Source organism: Netta rufina (genome assembly GCF_964035555.1).
Source record: "Netta rufina genome assembly, chromosome: 14".
Classification (NCBI taxonomy): domain Eukaryota; kingdom Metazoa; phylum Chordata; class Aves; order Anseriformes; family Anatidae; genus Netta; species Netta rufina.
In genome coordinates this window covers 11,850,383-11,871,423 of record NC_140137.1, presented here as the reverse complement: position 1 = coordinate 11,871,423, position 21,041 = coordinate 11,850,383, and the positions used below count along the sequence as shown (strand labels likewise).

General features: G+C 69.5%; 2 protein-coding genes across 2 annotated transcripts; one reads left to right on the top strand and one right to left on the bottom strand.

Moving 5' to 3' along the window:
- Positions 1-10,469, bottom strand: RNF44 (ring finger protein 44). Its single transcript, XM_084295515.1, is given in 23 exon segments — positions 1-1,232; positions 1,333-1,432; positions 1,520-1,557; positions 1,559-1,642; positions 1,726-1,813; positions 1,940-2,001; positions 2,003-2,065; positions 2,163-2,210; positions 2,212-2,241; positions 2,243-2,326; positions 2,497-2,535; positions 2,537-2,584; positions 2,586-2,624; positions 2,626-2,646; positions 2,648-2,677; positions 2,836-3,003; positions 3,385-3,423; positions 3,425-3,514; positions 3,516-3,569; positions 3,571-3,604; positions 3,923-3,942; positions 3,944-4,104; positions 10,322-10,469. Coding segments are annotated over 22 exon segments (1,329 nt in total). The 5' UTR covers positions 4,031-4,104; positions 10,322-10,469; the 3' UTR covers positions 1-1,169.
- A 1,749-nt stretch (positions 10,470-12,218) lies between these two features.
- On the top strand, positions 12,219-20,143 carry CDHR2 (cadherin related family member 2; the record flags this gene model as incomplete). The annotated part of the gene is given in 32 exon segments (XM_084295453.1): positions 12,219-12,264; positions 12,522-12,587; positions 12,664-12,803; positions 12,897-12,950; positions 13,067-13,156; positions 13,599-13,688; positions 13,937-14,059; positions 14,140-14,283; positions 14,367-14,442; positions 14,597-14,703; positions 14,814-15,041; positions 15,130-15,285; positions 15,472-15,639; positions 15,870-15,931; positions 16,018-16,129; positions 16,131-16,259; positions 16,368-16,604; positions 16,793-16,862; positions 16,947-17,555; positions 17,692-17,763; positions 17,890-17,939; positions 18,047-18,198; positions 18,334-18,436; positions 18,516-18,604; positions 18,697-18,771; positions 18,861-18,938; positions 19,017-19,077; positions 19,181-19,305; positions 19,393-19,506; positions 19,625-19,702; positions 19,788-19,848; positions 20,024-20,143. Coding segments are annotated over 32 exon segments (3,885 nt in total).
- Positions 20,144-21,041: the final 898 nt, after the last annotated feature.

Below are 21,041 nucleotides of genomic sequence, written 5' to 3'. Positions count from 1 at the left end.
ATTTACATAGGGCTGGCGGCCGCGCACGGAGGCTCCCAGGCGTCGGCGACGCGGGGAAGGGCGCTCCTCTCCTCCCCAATCCCGTCACCTCCCCCCTCCTCCTCCTCCTCCTCCTCGCTAATTAATCATGCAAAACGACTTCGGCCACGCCACCCTGACAGCTGGCACCCGCTGCCCCAGCCCCGTGCACGGCGTCCCCGCGGCGAGGGACCGGGGGCAGCACCGCGGTCCCGAGGGGAAACCACGCCGCGAGGTCCTGGATAACCCCCCCCCCCGCCGGCCCCGCCAGCAGCACGGGGGCGCTCGGGGCTCCTTCGGGTTTACGACAGCAGGAACCCACGGTCGGGGGCCAGGAGGCAAAATTAGGGGGGGCTGCCACACGGCCATGGGGCTCCCCGCCGGGCTTGGCTGCCTCGCCGGGCCCCAGGAGGGAACGAACGGGGAGAGGGGCTGGGGCCGCACCAGCACCGTCCTCCCACCTGGGAAGGACACCGAGCAGCCGGCGCTGCCCTCCTGGGCGCCCCAGGGGACGCGGGGCGCAGGCGCTGGTGCCCCGGCATCGCCCCGGGTTGCTGGTGTCCCGCCACGGCCGCGCCGCGCCGGCTCCTCCGGCTGGACCCCCCCGGGGGGGCCGCCGGTACCCGAGCTGCGGCGCTCCCTCCCCTCCTCTTCTCCTCCCCGCATCCTCCGTGAGCGACGCCGAGGGGAGGAGCCGCGTGCCGCCGTGGTCGACCGGCCACGAAACCAAAAACGCAACGGAAAAGGAAAGGAAACGGAAGGGTGAAAAAAAAATCTAAAAAAAAAAAAAAAAGTGAAAAACGGAAAAGAAAAAAAAAAAAAAAGTTCTCTAGCAGAGTACGAAGACCTGGAAAGTGATGGAGCAACGACAGCGTCTTTGGAGTGCGCAGGGCGCGGCCACACGCCGCCCGCCACACCGGCACGACACGATTCGGGCCCCGGGAGCGCGGCGGGCAGGCCGAGTCCGAGCCCCGGCGGAGGAGGAGGGCTGGCCGGGAGCCCGGGCTGCTCAATGCTCACCACATCCGAGGAGAGGCTTTGGGGAGGGGGGGGTAAGCGCACGGTCAGGCCCTGGCAGCGGGCAGCGGCCCCCGCCCCTGGCCCGACGTCCTCGTCCTCTAGCGAATTGTGCGGCACAGCGCCCGCCAGCCTCAGTCCGCCTCCCGCTGCACCTCCGACGCGTCCGCCCGGCAGATGGGGCACGTGCGGTTCGCCTGCGAGGGCAAGGAGGGATGACGGGGGGTGAGCAGGGGGCTGGCGGCACCCGCGGCACGCACGCGGTGCTCGGCGCTGCACGGCCCCCCCGGGAGGTACCTTTAACCATTTGTCGACACACTTGGCGTGGAACTCGTGGTTGCAGGGCAGGACGCGGAGAAGCTGCCGGGCCTCGAAGTCGCTGAAGCACACGACGCACCTGGGGGAGGGAGGCAGGAGTCAGAGCCAGGCCCCGCTTCCCCCCCCCACGAGACCCCGACCCCCCGGTCCCCCCTGGCTCGCTCACAGGGTCTGCTCGGACTGGTGGCTCTCGGGGTTGAAGCGGGTAGGACGGGAGGTGCTCGATGTCTGCTTTGGTGAGTCCCCGCGGCTTGGCCTCCCCCAGCCGCTCGGCCAGGTTCAGTAACGCCTGCAGGGGGGAGAGGGCGCACAGCTCAGCCCCGCCGGAGCCCACCCCGAAAAGCCCCGGGGTCACCCCGCAGGATAACACACCTCGTAGTTCTCCATCTCCACGTCATCCACGTCCAGGTCCAGGCTGATCGTGGGCCCCACGGCCGTCGGCGACACGGGAAGCATGGAGCTGTGGGGGGGGGGAGGACAGGGCGGTCACTGCGAGCCCCAACCTCCGCCCCCGGTGTCACAGGGAGGGGGCAAAGACACCGAATCAGCCCTGCCCCACGCGCCCCACGGCCCCCCGGTTACTCACAGGAAATAGGGCAGGAAGCCCGGGTAGTACGGGGGGGGCGGCGGAGGGGGCGGCGGGGGGGGGCAGCGCCTGCTGCAGCCGGTACCGCTGGGTGTTCAGCCGCCGGGGCATCATGTGGGGGTATGGCTGCGGGGAGAAAGGTGTGGGGGGGGGAGCTCAGGGCCCTGCAGCACGGCCCCCCCCTCAACCCCACCGCGTTCCCCCCACCCCGGCCAGGACTTACCACGCCGAAGGGCAGCTCTTGGTGCAGCGGGTCGTGGGGGAGGTAATGGCAGCGGCACGGAGGGGGAGAGCGTGGGGGCCGTGGTGGGACGGGGGGTACGTGAAGCCGGCGATGGGGTGCTGCTCCCCTCGCAGGTCCACGTCATTGTCTATCCTCTGCAGAGGCTGGGGGGGGGGGGAAACGGTTAGGGGGGGCAAACTTCATCCATCAAACTTCATCCCGCCCAGCTCACGCCCGCGGGGGGTGCAAGGAGGAGACCCCACAGCAGCCCCCCGTCTCGGGACCCCCGTGGCGCAGATGCCCCCCCCCCCCCCCAGCCCCTGCCCCGACTCACCATGCGCGGGTGCTGGGCTTGGAGAGGTACGAACTGTCCCCAGGGGCGCCATGTGGGGCGGCTGGTGGGGGGGCACTGGCGGCGGGGGGCGGGTGCAGGATGTAATGGTCGCTGGAGATGAGGGGGGGGGAACGTCTGGTAGGAGACGGGGGAGCTGTTGCATGGCGCATGCCTGGATCAGCTGCAGGGCGGGAGAGAGAAACGTGGCTCAAACCCAGCGCGGGCACAAACTTCTGCCCCCTCCCAGAGGCCTCGAGCAGCCCCTGCACCCCCCAGCATTTATCCTAGGGGTTTGGGCACCCAAAGCCCGGGCTGTCCCCAAATTATCCCCGCACTCACCGGGGGCGGGAGGCAGCAGAGCGGGTAGTGCTGTCCACTGAACATCACTGAGCATGCTGGGAGCTGCTGGGTGCTGCACCCAGGGATGTGCTGGCCGGCGTGGATGGGGAAGCCTTGCGTGGTGACGGTGGTGACCGTGTAGGAGAGAGGGACAGGTCCCTGGTGCACCTGGGGACGAGGCGCCAAGGGCACAATCAGAGGGCACGGCCCCGGCTCGGCTGCCCCCGTCCCAGCAGGGCACTGAGCACCCAGGGCTGGGCTCCGTGTGGGTTTTGGAGCCCGCACTGCACCCAGTGGTCAGCCTGGCACGGGCTCCGACCCCACACCACCCCCTGGATGATGTGTGGCAGCACTGACAACCATGGACCACCCCAATGCCGGCAGGACCCCGGGATTTCCATGCCTGGAGTGCAGAGCACCAGCACCTCGGGGCTGCACGCAGCCAGAGGGGACCCAGGGACACATCTCAGCCCCCCCTGTCCCCCCGGCCACCATCCTGGGGCCACCGACTGGGCACGAGGTCGCCCTCGGCAGGGCGGCAGCACCCACCTGGTCGTGCAGATCCACCATGAATGGGTTCTGGTGGGGGCGGGTGAGCGGCCGGGTGCAGCATTCGTGGCGGTGTGCTGGGGAGAGCGTAGGCGCGGGGCTCATCTACGGGGATGTGCGGCTGCTGGGGGGAAGGCAGGGTGCAGCTGGGGCTCATCCTGGCCCAGCAGGGTTGCCAGAGGGCGGTTCGCGTCGTCCCCACTGACGTCTGGCAGGGGGGCTGCGGGGGCCACGGCGGAGAGAGAAACAGAGCAGGAGTGACCCCCCGGGCCCGGGGGAGCGCGGCCCCTGCCCGGCTCCAGGGGGTGACACTCCTCGTCCTCCTGCCGAGCTCCAGCTCCTCCGCTCGCCCCTCTGCGCGTGGATTTCGTCCTCTGCATGAAAGGGACCCCCCCGTGCCCACTGGACGCGGCTCCCCCCCCACCATGAGCCACCCCCCCCCCGAGCCCACCGGGTGCCGGTGGCCGCCCCGGTGCATCCCCGGGGGTGGGCACGCCGGGCAGGGGGGGGGCTCCACGCGCCGCCCCGCGCCCTGTACCTTCGCCGGAGGTGGTCGGGGGCTGCTGCAGGGTCCCCCTGAGAACCGGCGGTGGTTAAAGGGGGCAGAGGGAGGCCGCCTATTCACTGCCAGTTCCCATGGTCGCATTGGTGACGGCGGGAGGCGGATGGGCGCGCGGGACCTCAGGCTCCGGGCAGGGCGAGACAGCAGCACCTTGGATCCTGCGGGAAGGACAGCGGGTCAGCGACCCCGAAACACTCGGGGCTGGAGCCCGGCCAGGAACCCCAAATCCTCACCCCACAGAGGGAGAGGGAAGGAGGAGAGGCACGGGGCCACCGGGGGGGGACTGCTGGGGCCGGACGCCCGCCTCCCCTGCCCCTACCCCCCCATGCAAGACACGGACACCGGGTGAGAGAAGCAGGAGTGTTTTTGGCACGGAGCGAAGCAGGAGGTGAAGTCCCTTGGGCTGAGGGCAGCCCGGGCTCCACGGCGCGTCCGTGGCTGCCGGTCCCGGGGGGTCCTGCTCCGTGGGGGGACACTGCATGAGGCCTGGCCCGTGCCCCCGCACCGGGACACACGGCACAGCCCTAACAGGGCACCGGGGCTGCCTGTGCCCAGGGCTGCTGCTCCCTGTGCTCCGTGTGGCCCCGCTTCCCCGGGGACGAGGTGGCCACCGGTGTCCCCGAGGTAGCCCGGGCGCCCTCCTGCTCGCCCCCGGTGTGCCCCCCCCCTCACCGTGACCCCCGACACGGTGCCGAGGCCCCGGCTGACCCCCGTGGGCAGCGGGCACAAAGTTAGGGCCGTGCCAGCAGCACCCCCCCCCGGTGCCACCTACCGGGGGCAGCCCCGCTCCCCGGGGAGTCCCCGCGACCCCACAGCCCCCCCCGGTAACCCCGGTACCCCCCCCAGCCCCGCTTTTTGGGGGGGGGGGGGGGGGGGGGGTGCTCATTGCGCCGCGCCCACCCCCCAAAAACCCCCTCGGGGGCCTCGGGACGTGGCGTGGGGGGCTCCCGGTGGGGCTGGGGACCCCCGGTGGGGGGGTGGGGATGGGGCCGAGCCCCCCCCCCCCGGGAACCCCCCGGTGCGGAGCTGTGGCTTTAAGAGCGGCCGCGGCGGGGGCCATGTGCTCGGCGCCAAACAAAAGCAATAACAAAGGCGGCAGCACGGCCCCGCCGCCGCCCCGGGGCAGCTGCACCCCCCAGCACGGCACCGGCACCGGGAGGGTCCCGGGGCACCGGGGGTGGGGGAAGGAAGGGGAAAAGAGGAGGGGGGGGTGAAGAGGGGAAGGGGGGGGGGGGGGGGCGGCGCCCGCCCCGTTCCCGGTTGCCCCCCCCCCCCCCCCCCCCCCCCTTCCGGACCTACCTGCACCGCCGCTCCGGGAGCCGCCGCGGCGCCCCCGCCCCCTCCCCCCCGCTCTTTGTTCGCCGACAACCGGGGCCCCGGGGCCTGGCCCCCCCCCTCCCCTTCCCCCCTTTCCCCGTTCCCTCCCACCAACCCCCTCCGGTCCCTCCCCCCCTCCGCTCCGCTCCCCTCCCCGCCGCCGTTTCCGGTGCCTCTTTTGTTGCGCGGTGGCGGTGGGGGGGGGGGGGGGGGGGGTAGGGGGAGGGGGTGCGCGGCCCCTTTAAGAACCGGCGGCGGGCACGCACCGGGCCGGGACGCGGCACGCGGAGGGCGCGGGGGCGCGCGCGCGGCTGGCGGGAGGGGAGGGGAGGGGGGAGAGGAGGAGAGGGGGGGGGGGGGGGGAGCGCGCGCGCGCGCGGTAGCCCACGTGACCAGGCCGTGTCACGCTCCGCCGCCATCTTGGAGGCTTGGGGCCGGGCCGCCACGCGGGGCAGGGGAGGGGAGGGGGAGGGGAGGGAGGGGGGGGGGGGGGGGCGGACGGTATCCAAGGCAGGGGGCCCCTAGCAACGCGGCCTAGGCCCCGCGGGAGACGCGGAAGCGGCGCCTTGGCCCTGCCCCGGGGCAGCCGGCAGCAGGCCCCGCTGGAGGCCCCCTGAGCCACCCCCCCCCCTTCCCCTCCCGGCAGCCGTCCGCAGGTAGGAGCCCCGGCAGCCGGGCTGGGGAGCGCTGCTGAGGGGCCGGGAAGGAGGCAGGGCGGCCTCAGACCGCTGAACGGCAGCCTGGGGGCGGGGGCGGTGCTTTAACGGCGCCGTGGGCTCGGCCCTGTCCCGGCCCCGGCTCCCAGCTCACCCCCAGCCCGGGCACGCAGCACGGGGACCCGCAGCAGGACCCCCCGGGGCAATGTCCCCAACCACAGCTCCCGCTGCTCCCGGCACAGGGCATGGGGCAGGGGTCGGCCCCACGCCCTCAGAGCACCCCATGGGGCTGCACGGCCAGCCCAGCCCCAACAGCCGCCCCTCGGGGGCTGCTCTGCCACCGCCTCCCTGCCTCCTCTCCGCTCTGCAGGCAAACAGCACCGTGCGCTCCAACTCACCGCCGTGTGCCGGCAGTGTCACACCTTCCTGTCACACCTTCCTTCCCAGGGCTCCCGGATCCCGCGCACGGCACAGGCAGCGAGGCCCCAGACAGAGAGATCCGCCAACACTCCCTCCCGCCGCGCTCCAGCTCCCCCGTGGCCGGCAGCTATCGATGTCCTTGGGACAGCGGTGGGAGAAGCAATCGATGGAATATGGCTCTCCGGTGCTCCGTGCCCAAACAGGCCGCATGGATCCCGTGGCAGAGCTGGGTCCAGCCCTACAGCCCGCTGCCCAGCCAGGCAGCCCTGCGAGGACGGGGCTCCAGGCATCCAGCACCCGGTTTGTGGAACTAGCTTGGCCCACAGCTGCCCTGCTGCCCTAGGGTCAGAGCCACACACACCAACACCACGCCGCCCCCGGGCTCTGCCACCACACTGGTGGCCACCAGCCAGCAGTGTGACAGCCCCTTCGTGTGGCCACAAGGCTGGAGGAGCCTTAGGGACACCTCTCCAGTGCTACAGCAGGGCCAGCTGCATTGCTTGGTGCTTCTGGGCCAGGACGAGGGGTTCTGAGTCCATCCACCCACCCTCCTCTGCTGATCTCGACCCTCACCCCAGCCACCAAGACCAGCAGAAGCTCCCCAAGCTGCAGGGCCCAGCTCCTGCCCCGGGGGGCTGCTCAGGACGATCTCGGCTGCCTCACAGCCAGCAGGAGGCCCGTCCTGCACCTCATGGGAGCCAGAGGTCGGCAGAATGGAGGCCAGCCCGAGCCCGGGCTCCTTACGGCACCATCTGCTGCTGCAGACGAGCCACCCCCCGGCCCCAGATATAGGTCAGCTCTGCCACAGGATTAGCCGGGGGGGCTCCAGCCCCGGGAGCACGACTCCCGCCGGAGAGACGCTCTCCCCCATCCTCTCCCCGACACCCAGCACGCCGACAGCTCGCATCCACGTTCTCCCCAGCTCCAGGGAGAGGAAAACGCCCCAGATCCTCCTCTCCCCTCCCCAGTGGGTGCAAAACGAGTGGGAAGAAAGCAACACCGAGCACTGAGGAGCCCCCAGTTTGCAGCGGGGGCCCTGCAGGAGCATCCCCACCCTACAAACACCCCCCAACGAACCCCGGGGGCTGTGGGACACCCCAAAATCAGCGGGTGCAGCAGGGCGAGGTGCTTCTCCGCCGCGCAGCCGGGGGGAGAGCAGCTCCCTCCCCGCTCGCACGCCCGGCGGAGCTGGCAGTGGAGGCAAGGACGCCTCCGCCGCGCTCGCACGCCTCCCACTCCCGCCCCCGGGCTGACAGCGCTCCCGTCAAACGCCCCCGGCCACGCACACACGTGGGGAGGCCGACACGAGGAGCGAGGAGCGAGGGGAGCCGCGCAGGCAGCGGAACCCGTAGCGCCCGGCTTCCCGTCGAGCTCTCTCCCACGTGGATTCTCTGATGTCTGATCGCGAGGCTGAGCTGCAGTGCGGAGGGAGAGCGAGCAGCGGCCTCCTCCCCACGAGGCAGAAGCGAGCCCGGACCTCGGGGACGGCCACGGCACCGGGGATCTGACCGGAGAGCATCCAGCAAGAGAGGGCTCCCGAATTAACAGCCGGCCCGCACAAGCCTTCATCTCCTCGGGACGGGGTAACGGACCTGCAGAGCCACCTCCCCCTTTCTTCGTTTCCCTGCGGACGCCTGCCCGGCCCGCACAGCACCCCCCGAAGCGGCGCAGCACCTCGGGTCCCTCCGGAGCTCAGCAGCACTGAGCAGCAGGAGGCGTCCAGCACCACAGCTGTGTCCTCGAGCCCTCGGAGGACCCCTTCCCACAGACAGCAGCACCGCGCACCCCGCTCACCTCCGTCCTCCCCGGCCTCACACGCAGCAGGGGGGAGAGGAGCCCAACAGCCGCGTCCCCCCCCCAGCCCTCCCACGGCTTCCTCCCGCTGGCAGGGCGCCTCAGGACTCCTCTGCGCCGTGCTTCCACCCAAACACCCTTCCTAAAAGAGACCCCCCCTCCCGCTGAGCTCCCTTATCGCCCAGCTGCCTCTGGGCAGCGCTGGTGGCAGCCAGGAAGTTGGGCCGGGTGCTTTGTTTTGCATTTCAAGGAGCCTGCAGGGCCCCCCCGCAACCCGCACCGGTTGTTTTCAGAAAGGAGCTCGGAGAAACAGGCGGCTTTCAGCAACTGTTTGCCCTCTTTTGTCCTTGATTCCAGATCTGCCCAGAGGCTGCTTTCAAGGTGCTCCGAGGCAGGCACTGACCAGTGCCTTAAGCACGAAGGAAGCTTGCTGCTGCTGAACCTCCCCGGCACATCGCTCCTGGACAGCCCCACGCCACTCGTGGGGATGGTTTGAAGAGGAAAAACCCACAACAACCCCACCAGCACCACCACGGCTTCCAAGCTGACAGCCCCCGTGCACAAAGCGCGACCGTGCGGTGACAGCAGGGCCACCCGGGGCGCAGCAGCTGCCTGCCCTCTGCTCCGGCTCTGCCGGCAGGTCTGTATTGTTCACTGCCTGCCCACAGCGCAGGCACGGAGAGAAAAAGCAACCGAGGCCCTGGGAGCTGAGAAGCCGTGCCCTGCTTTCTGAGGGAGCCGGGGGAAGCCCGGAGCTTCAGCTCAGCCGAGGCCAGGTCTCCGGGGACAGGGCCACAGCTGGAGAACCAGACCCCGCAGGCGGGACGGGACGCCTGCCACGAGCGCTGCCTGCACAGCGCCCTCCTCCCCCTTGCCACACAGCACCAAGCGGGGAGGCCTCCCAAAACCCCAAAACAGCCTGTCCCAGGAAACCTGCGGCCCCCGGGGCTGCCCTCAAGCATGAGGGCAGAGGAAAGGACGAGCCCTGGGCTGAGGGCACGGCCCCGCGCTGCTCCCCTCCAGAAGCGACCTTCAGCAGAGCTGCCCAGCCCTGCACAGCTCCCCAAAGGCCTCCTCGGGTGTTTCAGCAGCCGGTGACAGCCTCACGCATCAGACGGGCACCTCGGCGCTGTGCCTGCTGCCGGAGCACCTCCTGGGGCCAGCACACCCCGACCGACCGAGGGAGCAGCCAGAACTGAGCCCCCGGTGCCCACCTGCAGCAGGACGAGCCCACACAACCCTGGTTCAGGGCTGGGAGCCCACCCTGGGACACCGCCGCTCCAGCACCAGCCCCTGTGCGATCTCAGCACCCTCTCCCATGGGTGCTGGCACCCCGGGAAGCGAGGACACCCGGCAGGACACGCGGGACCCCGCCACGTCCAGGTGCCGAACACTCGCTGGGAGGGCAACGCCGCGAGGCACAGCCCGGGCCCTACCTGCCCGGCTGCTGCTTGGCTCCTGGAACAGCTCCATAAAGCAGCAATAACAAAACCTCTCCTCACCTCGTCCATCTCAAACCCAAACCCACAGGCCCCGTTTCGTTAGCTGGGTTTTGCGGCCTGATCAATTCCCTGCACGGAGCCCCGCTCCCGGCAGCAGGACACCAACAGCGAGCGGCTTCCCCCGGTGGGGTCACATCTGCGCTCCCCTCTGCGCTCCCCTCTTTGTTCTGCGCTCCCCGGCCGGGTGTGAGCGGTGCAGCACGGCACCGACAGCGCCCGGTGCTGCTCCCCCCGGTGCGGGGACGGCCCTGCAGGGACCCCAAAACCGCAGCCCCAACCCTCAGGGCGCAGCAGGCCGGCAGCAGCACCCCCTGCCCTTCCTCCCGCTGCCTTCCAACCCCCCGGGACCCCCAGGACACGGGGCAGAGCCGAGCGGGGCCCAGCACGGGCCGGGCAGGGGGCACCCACCGGCGGCACCGGGACGGGACGGGCCCGGGGGGGCTGCCGGGGACGCGCCCCCCTCCCCGCCTCCCCCCGGCCTTCCCCCGCTCCCCCCTCCCGGCCGCTGCACACCGGGGGGGGGCCGGGCCCGGCCCTGCGTGCCCCGGGGGTGAAGCCGGGCCCAGCCCCGGTGCCCCCCCCCCCCTCCTCCTCCTCCTCCTCCTCCCGGTCCCGGTCCCGGTCCCGGTCCCGGCCCCGCCGCCCCCGCCCCTGTCCCAGCTCCCCGGGCCCAGCCCGGTACCTACCGGCGGCGCCGCCCCCGCCGCTCCGCGCCCGCCGGGGCCGTGCCGCGGCCTCAGCCCGCTCGCATGGTGCGGGGCCGGGCCCGCCGGGCTCGGGGCCGCTCCCGCTGCCGCCGCCGGTGCCGCTCCCGGGGCCGCTCCCGCTCCGGCCTCGGCCTCAGCCCCGCCTCATGGCGCCCCCCGCGCCTGCCCCGCCGATGGTACCGGCCAAGCCGCGCCCCCCCCCCTTCACCCACCCCCCCCCGCGGAGCTGCGATGGGCGCGTCCAACCCCCCCCCCCCTCCTGCCGTAATGGCTGCAGTAGGGGCGCAGCTGGAATCGCTACCGTAATGATCCCTGCCGCGGCGCGGCCCTTACGGTAATGGGGTGGGGTGGGAGGGGATGGGGTGGGGATGGGAGCAGGAATGGGAACACGTCGGGCATGTGGTCAGGGGTGAGGATGGGAATAGGGTCAGGGACAGGGATGGGGGTAGGATGGGGTGAGGGTTGGGAATAGGAATAGGATGGGGTCAGGGATGGGGATGGGAATAGGATGGGGTCAGTGGTGAGGGTTGGAATAGGATGGGGACTGGGATGGGGATGGGAATACGGTCAGGGTTCTGGATGGGAATGGGATAGGGTCAGGGATGAAAACGGGAATAGGTTGGGGTCAGGGATGGAGATGAAAACAGGGTCAGGGTTGGGGATGGGAATAGGATGGTGTCAGGGATAGGGACCCTGGGGGGGGGATGCAGGATGCTGGGGGATGTCCTGCACCAGCCCCCGGCAGGTTTTGGGGCCTCCTGGGTGTTTTGCAGTGGGATGCTCTGCACCAGCCCTGGAGGGCTTGGGGGGGCACGGGGTTATCCCAAACCAGCCCTGTGGGGTTTTGCTGGGGGAGCCCCAGGCTCTTCCTCCCCGTGCCCAAACCAGGGGTCCCCTGGAGCAAGGGGGGCATCCCGTGGGACCCCCGAGCTGCCCGGCCACCCCGACCCCTCGGGTCCCCACTGGAGGATGGGGCTGAAGGGGGACAAGGCCACGCAGGCGGGGGTCCTGGGGGCCCCAGGGCTGGCTGTGCCCATGCCCCCCCCTCCTCCCAGCCCTCTTCTGCCTGAGCAGAGCTGCACAATCCGCCCTTGTCCCCAGCGGGTCCGAAGTAGGTCAGGGAGGCTGGGCCGACCCCCTTGGACCACCCCGGGGAGGGGAATTCACAGGGGGGTGCTCGGGGCCCCCGGCACCCACCCCAGTGGCTGCTTCACCGGCTCGGTGCCCACCTCTATCCTGGTGAGACCCCAGTGCCACCAGCCTGGGGGATGCCGGGCATTGCCCCAGCCCCTCCCCAGACCCCGGGAGCAGTTTGGGGTCCTTCTGCACCCCCACAGGCTCTGCCCCACTCCGGGGAGCTGGACTCCTCGGGGTTTGGGTCGGGGTGGTCGCATTGTGGGGTCCCCAGGGGCTGTGGCGGGGAGTGAGAGCGGGGCTGGGTGGGAGCCGGGTGGCGGTGACGAGCAGCAGGGAGAAGGAAGGAGAGAAAGGGATTTCTCACCCCTTAATTGCAGTTAATCATTGATGAACTTGGGTACAGCAGGAGGCAAAGGTCTGTGGTGGTGTCAGGGTGCAGGCAGAGCGCAGCCTGCGCGCAGCATCCCCAGCGAGGCACCACAGGTAAGGGATGCCTGGGGTAAGGGGCGACGCGGGTGGGGGTCCGCCAGCGGCTCTGGGGGTCCCCGGACACCCCCGAGGTCGCCAGCACCCGGAGGCCAGCCCCGTCCCCCTGCGCTGTGTCCCCACGGAGCCCGTCCCCAGGCTCCCGGGGGAGCGCAGACCCCATGGCAATCTCTCCCAGGTGGGCGCCGGGGGCTGGGGGAGCGCTCGGGACGTGCCCCAGGTTCTGCGCCGTGCACCGCGGGCTCCCGGCAGGATGGCACTGCCCTCGCTGCTGCTGCTCCCGTTCCTCCTGGCAGCAGGTGAGGACTTTGTTCGGTGCGGGCACGGGCTGCGGGGAGGCGCTGGAGCCGCTTCCAGCTCCCCGCTGTGTGATCCCGTTGCCCTGGGGGCAGCCGAGCCCCCCCTCCAGCGCCGCTGCCCACCCCACGGGCACCCCCTTGGCTGTGGGGTGGCACCCGGGGTGGGCAGGGGGCTGCTGCTGGGGGGCGAGGGGGTGAGGAGGGAGGGAGGGGGGGGAGCTGGGTTCCTGCGCGCTCAGCTCCTGTCCTCCTTGTAGCTTCAGGCAACACGCCCCCCATCTTCAACATGACCATCGTGTACGTGTCCGAGGACCGGCTGATAGGTGAGCGGGCGGCCTCGGGGAGCCTGGGGGGCATGGGGGGGGGCACGGCCAGGGCTGACACCACCCTTGTCCCCAGGCGACTTCGCTTTCAGGCTGACGGCCACTGACTTGGATGGGGACACGCTCAGCTACTCCATCAGCGGTGCGGATGCCTTCTACTTCAACGTTGACCAAAGCACGGGGGTCGCGACCGTGAGGAACCTCTTGGACCGGGAGGTGAGGGCACGGAGCTCCGCTCGGCGGCACAGCCCCCGGGGTCCCAGCATCGAGCTGTGCCGGCGCTGAGCGAGCCCTGCCTTGTGTTCCCAGTCCCAGGCCAGGCTCACCCTCACCGTCACCGTGTCCGACGGCGTCAACGACGCGGTGAGTGCCGGGCTGGGGGCCGGGGAGGGGGCAACGTCACCCCCCGGGGGTGATGCTGGCCGGCTCCAGAGCTCCAGCTCGACACCGTGCCCCTCACCTCCCCCTGCCCCTGGCAGACCGCCAAGAAGCTGACGGTCATCGTGGAGGACTGCAACGACAACGCCCCGGTCTTCAAGGGCCTGCCCTACGAAACCTCCGTCCCCGAGGTACCTCCCGGGCACCTCGCGGCCCCGCGGTGATGATGATGATGGGTGGCTCCCCAGCGCGGGCGTGCCCGGCCCTACGGTGACGGTGACGGCATTGCCGGCACGCTGCTCCCGGCAGACGGCTCTGTGCCAGCCCCGGGCGCCAGCGCAGGCTGGGACTCTGCCCTCGCCGTCAGGGAGTGCCCAGGTGCCGCTCAGCCCCGGGCAGCGTGACGCCAGCTCGGGGTGTGTGGGGCTGAGCACGACCCCCTCCAGCACCCCCAGCATCGGGGTGCGGCTCCTGGGGAGCCCCCGGGGCAGGGGGGCGGGTGGGAGGCAGCAGGGCTCAACCCCTGCGGGGCCACGGGGTCGGGGGGCCCCAAAATGGGGCCGGTGGGGGCCAGGGCTCAGCACCCAGCCCTGCTGCCCTGTGTGACCCCCCTGAACTCATCTGGGTGCCCAGAACATGCCGGCGGGCAGCATCATCTACACCATTTCTGCCACCGACGCCGACACGGGGAACGCCGCCAAGGTCAGCTACAGCATCCTGGAGGTGAGCACCGCGCCTGGGCACCGGCACCCCGACACTGGGGGGCTCTGCTCAATGGGGTCTGGGGGGCCGGAAGGGGGGTTTGGGGTCCCGGGATCCCACCCCAGCAATTGCTCTGCCCCCCTGTGAGGACCCCATAGACACCAAGGAGGGGTCCCTATGGGCAGGGCCTGGCAGAAGGGTGGGCGCTGAGCCCCCCCCTCTGTGGGGTCCCCTCCACTCCCTGACGCGGGGCACTGTCCCCCACCCAGGTGATCCCGGACAACGCGAAGAATTTCTGGCTCTTCTACATCCTGCCCAACGGCAGCGTGGTGCTCAACGGCTCGCTGGACTACGCCACCAACACCTTCTACCAGCTGAAGATCCTCGCCCAGGTTGGGGGACGGCGTGGCCGGGGCACGGGGGGCGGTGGGGAGGGCTGCAGGGGGGGGACTAACAGGCCCTTTGCCCCCAGGACGGCGGGGGGCCGCTGTACGGGGTGACGGTCGTCCAGAACAGCACCACCTACTTCTCCATCACCGTCGTCGACCTGCCCAACCTGGACCCGCGCTTCCTCAACGAGCCCTACTCCGGCTCCGTGTCCGAGAACAGCCCGCTGGTGAGGAGCCCGCCCGGCCCGGCGGCGTGGGGCTGGGGCTGGGGCTGTCCCCGCGTCCTGCCCTCACCTCCCTGTCCCCGCAGGGTGTCTCCGTGCTGACCGTCACCGCCACCGACAGGGACACGGGGGTGAACGATGAGATCTTCTACAGCATCACCAGTGAGCGAGGCTGGGGCAGGGGTTCGGGGGGAGCAAGGGGGATGGGGCAGGACCCTGGGGACCACCCAGCACCCTGGGGAGCGCCCCGGTGGAGGCCGAGGCCGGGTGTGCCTCCCCGCTGGCTGCAGCAGTCCCTGCTGTCCCCGTGCTCCAGATGCCAGCGTCCCCTTCGCCATCAACACGACCACGGGCATCATCACCGTCAGCGGCTGGCTGGACCGCGAGCAGCTGCCGAGCGAGGAGGTGCTGCTGGAGGTCCAGGTGAGTGGGGGGCAGCAGGGAGAGCCCCCTCCTCCTCCTCGCCTCGGCACCGCCTGACCCCGCTGCCTCCTCCTCCTCCTCCTCCTCCTCCTCTTCTTCCTCCTGGCCAGGCGCGGGAGAAGAACCTGGACATCCACGGCATGGTGGCCAAGGCCAGCACGGTGGTGACGATTTTGGTGGTCGACGTCAATGACAACAAGCCCGAGTTCTACCAGTGCTCCCTCCCCAGCTGCGACTTCACCAAGAGCCAGAGCAACTTCACGGGCAGCATCATCGAGCACTCCTCCTCCAAAGTGCCCGTGTCCAACCTCAGCATCGTGGCCCACGACCCCGACAAGGTGGCAGCCTGCCCCTGGGGCTGGGCCGGGCTGCGGGTCCCTGCCCCTGCTGCTCCTCCACCCTCACCCCCGGCCTCTCTCCCCGCAGGGCATCAACAGCACTTTCGAGCTGTACCTGCAGGGTGGCAGCGCCAGCGCCTTCAGTGTGTCCCCCACGACGATCGTGGGCACGGGGGAGGTCCAGATCCTGGTGCAAAACCCGTCTGAGGTGGACTACGAGATCAGCCATGTCATGGTGGTGCAGGTGGGACCCGCTGCCGAGGGATCACCCTCGCTCCCTGCATGGGGAGGGCACAGCAGGGACATGGCCCTTCCCTGCTGGCTTCGTCCTGGCAGCTCGTTTGGTTCGGGGGAGCTGGGTCGGTGTGACAGGGGGGCTAGGTGACGTGCTCGGGGACCCACACGATGCTGCCACTTCTCCACCCCGCAGCTCGTCGCCAACGACACGGGGAACCCCGCGAACTGCTGCTCGGTGGCCACCGTGACCATCGACCTCATCGACACCAACGACCACTTCCCCGAGTTCCCGCAGAGCGTATACGTCCTGAGCGTGATGGAGAACAGCCCCGAGGGCACCATCATCGCCCCAAACATCACGGTCAGGCACCGGGCAGGGCAGGGCACGGCGCGTCCCCCGGGCAGGGCACCGCGGGTGCAGGTCACCAGCAGGGACCTCGGTGTGGGGAGAAGGTGGCGGCAGGGTTGGGGGACCCTACACCCTTCAGGGACACATTTTTGGGGTGCTCACCGTCCACATGCAGTGCCCCAGGTCCATCACCACCCCAGGGGCTGATGGAGATTCTCGTGATGCTTCCTCCTCTCGTTCAGGCTTACGATCCAGACAGCGGTGCCTACGGCCAGATCACCTACCAGCTGCTCCCGGATACCATGTACGTGGGGACGCGGCCGGGGGGGGTCCACGGGGTGCTGCCTGCCCGGGGATGGAGCCCCGGTGATGGGTGCGTGTGTGCCACAGCCTCGGAACCTTCACGGTGAACGCCACGAGCGGGGCGGTGCTGGTGTCGAAGGGAGCCTCGCTGGACCGGGAGACTCGCTCCATCTACTACGCCAACATCCAGGCCAAGGACGGGGGGGGGCATGATGAACACGGCGCTGCTGGAGATCTCCGTGCTGGACGAGAACGACAACGCGCCCATCATCACCGGCTCCTACTTCATCTCTGTGGAAGAGGGGCAGAACGTCAGCACGCAGGTCAAGGTAGGTGCTGGGTAACGAGGACAACCCCTGGGGCTGCCAAAAAGGAGCCAGGGACCGTCCCGAGGGGTGGGCAGCCCCATTGCAGCCCCCTCGGTGCTCTCCTTTCAGGCCATCGACAACGACGAACCCAACACCCCCAACAGCGAGCTGGGCTTCAGGATCCTGCCGGGGCTGTTCAGCAGCAACTTCACCATCAACGAGACCACGGGGCAGATGCACAGCAAGGAGCCGCTGGACCGCGAGGCGCTGGACGACAAGGACGGGCAGCTGGTGGTGACGGTGGAGGTGTACGACCACGGGGTGCCACCGCTCAGCACCCAGGTCAACGTCACCATCACCGTGGCGGTGAGCCCCGGGCACAGCGGGGTGGGGAGGGTGCAGAGGCAGCACCCGGCCGTGGCACTGCGCCCCGAGGTGCCCCAGTTGATGCAGGGAGGCAGAAAGGGGGGTCCTGTCCGTGCTCCTGCCCCTCGCCTTGTGCCCTGTCCCCCACCTCCTTGAGCAGTGGCACTCAGGGGCTTCATCTCCTGCAGGACATCAACGACAATACGCCCGTGTTCCTCGAGCAGTCCTATGAGTTCTCCATCTTTGAAAGCTCCTCAGGTAGGCGCCGCACGAGCAGGCTGTGGGACAAAGGGTGGCCCGGGGTCAGCGCCCGCTGGGCACTGAGCGTCCGTCTGTCTGCAGGTTCCTTCGTGGGTACCGTGGCGGCCACGGACGCCGACAAGACGGAGATCAATTTCCGCATCTCCTTCCGGCTGCAGAGCGGCAACGGCTCCAGCAACTTCTTGATCCGCTCCCACCAGCTGGGGACGGGCAACTACAGCGGGCAGCTGTCCCTGGACCCCGACACGACCATGGACTACGACACCCTGCAGCAGAAGAGCTTCTACCTGGTGGTGGTGGCGGAGAACACGGCCACCGACATCATCAGGAACGCCAGCGTCCCGGTGGTGGTCCACGTCCTGGACGTCAACGACGAGTCCCCCTCCATCGTGCCGACCTCGCAGACCGTGACCGTGAGCGAGAACGGCACGCAGCAGGGGCTGGTCTACACCGTGAGCGCCTCCGACCCCGACACCAACCACTCGCTGGTCATCGAGGAGCTGCAGGTCACCTGCCTTAAGAATTCCACAAGCGCCGGGGACGTGTGCTGGGACTGGTTCGCGCTGCTGCCCAACGGCTCGCTGCTGGTCAACAGCTCAGAGATCGACTTCGAGCTGTGTGACACGGTGAAGCTGACGCTGCGGGCCGAAGACCTCTACACTGAGAAGGGCGACCGCTACAGCAAGAACGGTACGGAGAGCACCCGCTGGCACCGGGGCAGGGAGGGGGGTCCTGCAGCTCCTGTCCCCATCGAGGAGCTGGCCCGCTTGGAGACGGAGGGGGGAACGTCCCCGTGGGGTGAGCAATGCATTTGGGATTTTGGCAGGAACCCTGACCATCAACATCAAGGACGTAAACGACAACACGCCGGTCTTCCTGCCCGTCTCTGAGACCTTTGGTGAGCAGCAGGGCTGGGACGCAGCCCCCGTCCCGTGCTGCCCAGCTCCCAACTGGGGCAGGGCTGCGAGCGGTGCGGGGTCCGGGCTGGGGTGACTCTGTCCATCACTCTGTCTGTCCTCCACAGTGGTTGTCCCCGAGGTCTCTACTGTGGACCTGCAAGTGGCTACCGTGAGGGTGAGGAGCTGCGTGTGCGCTCCTGGGGAGCTGGGCTTGCCCGTCCCCACGGCGGGCACGGGGCGAGCCGTGCCCATGGGTGCTCCTGCCCTGCTTTGTCCCCGCAGGCCACAGATGTCGACTCGGGGCTCGGAGGAGCCATCACTTTCTCCATCTTCGAAGTGGTGTTCATGGAGGAGAATGGGAACAACCGGACCTTGGAGAACCTCTTCAAGGTGGTGACCACGGGCGAGCAGAACAACTACGTGGGGAGCATCCAGTAAGGCCGTGGGGCTGGGCTGGGGCCGCGTGGCAGAGGCTGAGTCCGTCCCTGCACAGCACCGGCATGGGACGAAGGGACTCAGCACCCCCCTGCTGCAGCCCTGTGGGATCACCGATGTCCCCGTCCCCCTAGGGTGGCCAGCAACCTCGACGTCTCGCTGAAGGGGAAGTACCAGGTGACGGTGAATGCTCAGGACCGCACAGCCCCGCAGAACACGGCACAGACCGTGCTGACTGTGAGTGTCACCCCTGTCCCCTACCCGGGGGTTCCCCCGCGCCCTGCCCAGCCCCGCTCACCCCGCTGTCCCCACGCAGATCTTCACCGTGGACCAGAGCTACCGCATTCGCCTCCAGTTTTCCAAACCGGTGGAGGAAGTGCAGAGCAAGTTGGAAGACATCAAAACGTAAGGGCTGCTGGGGCTGGGCCGGCCGCTGGGCTGCAGGGGCCGTGGTTGCTTCCCATGCAGGTACCCAGCTCTTTCTCCCCCAATTCCAGGACCCTGACCCTCGCCACCAAGGCCACGGTCTACGTGGTGGGCATCAGCAGCCCCGAGGACAGCCGTGCCGCCCGGTGAGTGGGGCGCGGAGGGGCAGTGGGGCCACCCCAGGGGAGGACACCGCGCCCCGTGCCACCCTCACCCCGTGCTTCTGTCCCTGCAGGGCACAGGTCAAGTCGGTGATGGATGCGTACTTCGTCTACAGCAACGGCACCGCCCTGGATGTCAACGAGCTGAGTCAGTGAGTGCTGGGCAGGGGGCTGTGTGTGGGCACTGCTGCCCGCACGGTGCTCACCCCCTGCCCTGTTCCCCTTGGCAGGCTGATCCAGAGCAACACGCAGGCCCTGGTCCAACTGGTGGAGCTGGGGCTAGCTGTCATCGTGAGTGGGGCTGGGCAAGGGGTGCGGGGAGAGGGCGCCGGCCCCGTGCAGTGCACGGGGGTCCCCCGAGCTGCGTGCTGCCCTCAGCCCTGCTCCGCTCCAGGGCTCCGGGGAGGTGACGGAGACCAACAAGGAGACGCAGATGATCGGCATCATCGCGGGGCTGGCGGCGTTCCTGGTCCTCTTCATCCTCATCATGACCCTGGTCTTGGTTCTCACCACCAGGAGGTACCACGCGTCCCACCCCGTGCCCCCATCCCTGTCTCCGTATCCCCACCCCAGCCCTCGCCCTCCTCACCCGCCCCGTCCCCGCAGCTACAAGAGGAAGCTGAATGCCATGAAGGCGCTGAAGGCGGCCACGACGCTCAGCCCCACCGTGGCCCAGCAGGGAGCCGGCATCCCCGGGACCAACAAGTACAACGCTGAGGGGTGAGCGTGGGCGCCCTGCTGGGGGGGGGGAGCCCCAAAACATCCCTGCCACCCGGGGAACGCGGCCGGTCCTGCGGTGCCAGGGCCGGTCACTCACCTGCCTCCCGTCCTCCGCCAGGGCCAACCCCATGCTGAACCTGCCCATGGACCTGTCCCACGACCTGGGCTTCCATGAGGACACCAGCTCCCTGGCCAGGTGAGCTCTGTGGGGCTGTCACTCCGTGTCCCCACACCATCAGTGTTTTGGCTGTCCCTTAACCTGCACCCTCCCCTCTCCGCAGCACCAATTCCCTGGATGAGAACAAAGTGGATTCGCCCAAGGATAACAACCCCAAGGCCAAGGTACCCGGCGGGGAGTCCCGTGTCCCCTCCGCCCATCCCCATCCCCTCTGCTGTGTGCTGGAGCCCTCGTGTCCCCTTCTCTTCATTGCTTTGGCAGCTCTGGGGAGGGCTGGGGGTGTTGTTGTCCTTGTCCCTGTCCCCGTCCCCAGCCCCTGACCGCTCTCCCCTCCCGCAGCCGCACAGATCACACCCCACGGACCCCACTGAGGACAAGGTGCTGGTGGCCGCCCTGGACGCGAAGGAGCCCAGCAAAATGGCATTCATCAACAGCACCTTCAGCACCACAGACTTGTGAGCGGGCACCTGGGGGACAGAGGGGCCAGAGCAGGACTCTGGCAGCTGCTCCGGCGCCATCCTGCCCAGATGCCAGCAATAAACCTGCCACGTGTGGCTCACAGCGTCCCGTGGCCACCAGCCCCTGCGTCCGCGCTGCCCACTGCTGCCAGCCAGCACCGGGTCCCCTCTCCTGGCAGGAGGGCAGCCCAGTGCCACCGCAGGGCTCAGCACAGCTTCGTGCCACCGGGACCCTTCCCGGGGCCACCCCGCTGCCCGTCACCCCACACCCCCCCGGGGAGAGGTGCCTGCAGCCCCGCTCACAGCTTTCTGCAAGGTTTTATTACCCAACACCCAAGTTGACAAGTGTAGTCCTCCCCCCCCCTTCCTCCCCACACCCCCCCAACAAAAAAAAGAAATGAAGAGGAAAAAGAAGATCAGGGACTGAGCCGCAGCACAGGGCTGGGGGGCAGGGGACAGGGGGGACACTGCACGGGCAGGGGGCTCCCAAGCACCCCCCAGGTGCAGCCTCCAGCAGCTCAGGTGCTCGCCCAGTTCCCGGGGCCCTGTGGGACCAGTCCTTTGCTGGGGTCGGGCTGGAGGGAGGACGAGGTGCTGGGTCCCGCGGTGCTGCTGGCAGGGGGATACTCGCCCCCCCCCGTGCGCCGACCCTGTGCTCCCAAAGCTTCCCAGCACGGCAGGGACGTAGGAAAAGTGTTTCAAAAGAGCCACGGCCCCGCAGGCCGCGGGGGAGGAGGTGGCTCGCAGCTGAAAGTGTCTCTTAAAAAGCTCCAAAAATGCAAACACCGTTCAGTAAAAGCCCCCCTCCCCACCCACCCCCTGCAAAAACCCAGCGGTAAAAAGTGGCAGCGCTTTGCGGCCGGCACGGCCCTGGCTGCTGGACAGGAGAGCAGCGAGGG